At 37.1% G+C, this 4,689-nt stretch overlaps 1 protein-coding gene across 1 annotated transcript in view; it reads left to right on the top strand.

Annotated features, from left to right (window-relative positions):
* cacna1ib (calcium voltage-gated channel subunit alpha1 Ib) overlaps window positions 1-4,689 on the top strand; it is a gene marked incomplete in the record, with an annotated part of 260,271 nt that overhangs the window by 245,250 nt on the left and 10,332 nt on the right. Inside the window, 1 exon segment of the mRNA XM_014015501.1 lies at window positions 1,734-1,874. Within this exon segment, the coding sequence (XP_013870955.1) occupies window positions 1,734-1,874 (141 nt within the window).

The following is a 4,689-nucleotide window of genomic DNA, read 5'->3' as shown; positions in this document are numbered from 1 at the left end:
GTGTGTGTGTGTGTGTGTGTGTGTGTGTGTGTTGGGGGCTCAGTCAATAGGTGGGTCCTGCCAAGGACTTGATATTGTCTGTGGTTGCCCTCCTCACCTCACACCCTTTATCAGTCAGTCTCACAGTGTTTGGGCAGAAACAAGAGGAGAAAATAACTATTGGAGGAACAAACAGTAAAAGCTTCCAACAAGAGGACAGAAACACGTAGAAGTTTTAAAATGTATTGAGATCCAAGGTGTAGGAGATAGCAAAAAGACTGGTGAACACATCAAAGTAGAGAAGAGGTGACAAAAAAGGAAAAGAAAAAGAAACATCAATTCACTAAGCAGAGGCAAAAAAATGAAAGTCCTTGCAATTAGATTTTACAAAATTAACATTTGTCTTCTTTGGCTCTGCATAAAGCGGGCAAAAATCAGTGATAACTGTCTTGCAGCTGCCAGTAGCAGCTGAAAATAGCAACGGCTCAAACAGATTGTTCTTAATTAAACTATACTCCTCATGACGTAGTCGGCATGTTATGTAAAAGAACTGATAATAAAGCAGACATGTGTAGGGAAGAAAAAGAGAGAAGTTTGACATTTCGAGCAAATGAGAAAAATTGACTTGGTTTGGAGACTGTATGTTTTGTAACTAAAGTAAAGAACATCCTGATGCATCAGAAAAATCAAAAAGAAAAACTTAACCCAGAGCCAGACCAGGGTCATTCCGTCTGTTGCGGGAGTTTCAGAGAAACTGAGACATTTATACTCTAAACATGATGTCCCAGTGGCTTTCAAACCCCAAAACACATTACAGAAAAGACCGGTTCAACCCAAAAATCCGGTTCCCCGGCACAAAGCAATGTTGTAATAAGTGCCAGGAGGACTGTGATCAGTTAAACTTCAGGGAAACAAAGCAGCCACTGTTCAAAGGAATGAGCCAGCACAGACGAACTACATCATCAGGCCAGGAATCTGCAGTTTACACTCATCTAGGCCAGGGGTCACTCTTTCAGGGATGAAGATGTTCTCATCCTCGATAGACAGGAACCTTGGTTTGAGAGAAGAGTAAAGGAAGCCATTTTTGTTAAGAACAAAACCTCTATTGTTATACAGGTGGACGCCTTTGTGTCCAGTTGTCCCCCTCTTACAATGCTGTGATTGCAAGTATGACTCAGCCCCCTGTAAGTAAAAGGTGGGAACCAGGGCCCCAACAATAGTCAGGTGATGGTGCACATGACCCTCTATGAACAACAGAGACAATCAAGGCACTAATGATCTAATGTTTGGCTGATAGTCCTCTTTTGCATATGACCAACCTGTTTGTCCACCATATGGAGGCAGCGCTTATAAGGCTGAGTTCATCTGAAACTCCTCAGACTGAAGTCTCTTGAAAGAGAGACAAAACATTTCATTGAAGAAGAAACTATCCAGAGGACCTGCTTATTGTTTTTTTTAAGTAAATAACCTACAATTTGTGCAGGAGTTCAAAAAGGGAAATGGGAAAACTGACTTTTTTTATTTATTTTGGATGTTGAGAAATTACCACACCTCTACTGATGAACTGATGCTTTGATTAACTTTTACTGTAAAAGCAACTGATGTTTGCAGTAAATTGTCTTAATTTTGTTGACTTGCTTTTCATAAGAACAAAACTGCTGCTTTAAGAAACCTTGTTTTGCTAATAGAATGACATTAGTTGTGACATTTTATTGCAGTGTTTCTGTGTGTGTGTGTGTGTGTGTGCGATGCAGGAGAGCCAGTGGCTGGACAGTGTGTCTCTGCTGATAAAGGACTCACTGGAAGGGGATATGATTGACAACCTCTCTGGTTCAGTTTTTCATCACTACTGCTCGTCTCCAGTCTGTAAGGACTGTAAGAGTCACCCACAGGAGGTGAGTGTGATATGTACAGGTGATATGGTATGTTTTTTTTGTCTTCCAGCAATTTAATTTTTGACTCTTTCCAAGACACTACATACCCACCCTTCCTTATGTGTATATATACCCCCTGTGCAAGGACATCACATCATGGAGTTGTTAATACTTATATCACAATCAACATTTATGCTAATATCTGTGGATGAGGGAATGTTATTAAAGCGAGTGTGCTTATAGGTGCATTAGAGAATTGTTTTATGCATGTGTTCACTTTTAAGATCTGGACACAAATACTGAACAGTAAAATGTACAATGGCTACTACTTTACTTAGAAACTGTTTAAAGTGAAGTGAAGTGAAGTGAAGTGAAGTGTGTGTGTGTGTGTGTGTGTGTGTGTGTGTGTGTGTGTGTGTGTGTGTGTGTGTGTGTGTGTGTGTGTGTGTGTGTGTGTGNGTGTGTGTGTGTGTGTGTGTGTGTGTGTGTGTGTGTGTTATAAGCCTATAAGATTACACCCTCATATTAGCCATAAATTGTGTGTGTTTGTGTGTGTGTGTTGTGCTTCTCTGTGCCATTTCATCTGACTGAGTACATGGGAATTTTATTTTGTTCCAAAATAAGCAATTCTTACCATAAATAATGTGTTATTATGTCAACACTATAAATGTATCTCATTCCCAGACCTATGGTCATGCTCCCAATCAGGACAAGGTCAAACATCACTGTATCAATTTCCTGACATTGTAAAACCTTTAGTTCCTGAAATTATTTCTTTTTATAAAACACTAATGCATCAAAATCCTGAGAGAATCTCATTTTGTTCAAGAAAGAACACACACAGTTTTAAGTGTACATGTTGGATTACTTCCAAGTATGTTTACATTTAAGAATGGTTCTTTAAAGTTATCAGCTGAGCACATGTGCTCCAGATATACGTATGTTCTAATAAGGACAGAGTAGAGTGCTTTCACTGTGTTTTCAGCTGTTTTTTACTTCCATGAAAGTAAACATTTTGGTCTCTCTTAACATTTTGTTTTTATCTTGACAGCAATGTGTGTATGAGCTGAAACCTTGGTGTCTAAATCCATTTCTATATCCCTTGGGGATTCCTAATTGATGCACTTTGAATTGTGTTGTTTTAAAACATGCTTCATCTGATTTCAATCCTTTCAAAAGAAAATATGATACTTTGAAAATGCAAACATAGTTTGCTTTAATGGCAGAGATATTTACATCCACAGCACATTATAACTGAATTTCCACCATATTAAGGTGGTGCCAGTAGGAATATTTTGAGATGCTCTCTATACAACACACAGTCGCATCTTGTCTCCCTTAAAGGTCCAAGTTTGCTTGATGCACATTTGTGCATCATGAGAGTTTGTGAGTTTTATCACGTAACACATAGGTGTTGGCCCTGATGTTTGTGCTGACTGCATATTTATGTCGGTAGTGGTGGGGTTAAGTGTGTGTTTGTGCATGGGTCGAATTACATGAGTCACAGAAGCCTGCTGCTGCTGTCAGTGCATTTTACAAATTAGCTTGCATTTTAGAGGTGTGACCTTACTCAGTAGGTCTGCTGCATACATACTATAACACAATAAATGTTTGTAAATGAACTGTCATGCAATATAACCAACAATTACAACAAATTTTCATTTTACTATTTTAAGTTCTTTCTGTTGAAGAAAAAGCTCTTTTTCATACAAGTGATGGTAATTTAAAAAAATGTTAAGACTAGAGGATAAGTAAGAAAAACAATGTGAGTGTGTGTGTTTTGTCATGTTAGCAAAATATCTCTTAAACAACCCAACATATTTTTGTCAAACTGACGGTGTTTAATCCCTCAACATACATGACTATTTAACATCTAGAGTCATCCCCAGTCAAGATGGCTGCTACAGCTAATCAAACTTAGCTAAACAAAAATGGCTAAAACTCAATCAATTTTACATATAGTGAGCTAAAATATGATTTGGTTGTAGCTGAGAGTAATTCATAACTAAAGATTTTACTTTGGATGAATTGAAATGATCTTGGCAAAAAAGGTGCAAACGGATTTATTTACAAAATAAAAAGGTTGGCGAGGCAGMAAAATACCAAAACAAAGTTTCCAAAACTTGGCATGAGGAAAAAAAGCACAGGCTATGGTGATTATGGATGACAAACAAACAAAAGCTCTGACACAGACTGAGGACACGGAACATAATATAAAGGAGAACTAATGAGCTAAAACAAGAAACACCTGGGAGAGAAACACGAGGAGCAGGTGAGAGTGGGTGGGGCCGAGCAAAGACAAGCAGGAGGAGGAAAACTGAAATACAGCACAGAATACAAGAAAATTCACCAAAATAAAACACCCACACAGACACACTGTGACAATAACAAGTACTTTGAGTGCAATTAAATCCTGAGAGACCTAGAGACATATGATATTAAGCATTTTTTTATTAATTTTGGACCAAAATCGCTCCATCAAATCTCAACATAAAATGATCTTAATCAAAATATGGCATTGAAAACGGTGAGCAACGTGCATTACTATATGAGTTATACAACAGACACATTGCACACTTACAGAAGTCAAGAAAGTTTATTGTATTTATTTTAAACCCAAAATATACAACATGTCAGGAAATAAAACTAAACTAAACTAACAAAAATGCAGAAATATCATATTCATATTTCATAAGATGTGGGTGATTTTGTCTTAATCCCCGAAATTATGAGTAATTTAATATGTTGACTGCATTTTGTGAGAATCCAAAATTATGAAGTTTTGTATTGTCAATTTATTGTTTTTTTTTTTTTTTTTTTTTTTTTTTTTTTTTTT

This window comes from Austrofundulus limnaeus, unplaced genomic scaffold, assembly GCF_001266775.1.
Source record: "Austrofundulus limnaeus strain Quisiro unplaced genomic scaffold, Austrofundulus_limnaeus-1.0 Scaffold130, whole genome shotgun sequence".
Classification (NCBI taxonomy): Eukaryota; Metazoa; Chordata; class Actinopteri; order Cyprinodontiformes; family Rivulidae; genus Austrofundulus; species Austrofundulus limnaeus.
The sequence above is the reverse complement of the archived record's forward strand: the minus strand, read 5'-3'. Positions and strand labels throughout refer to the sequence as shown.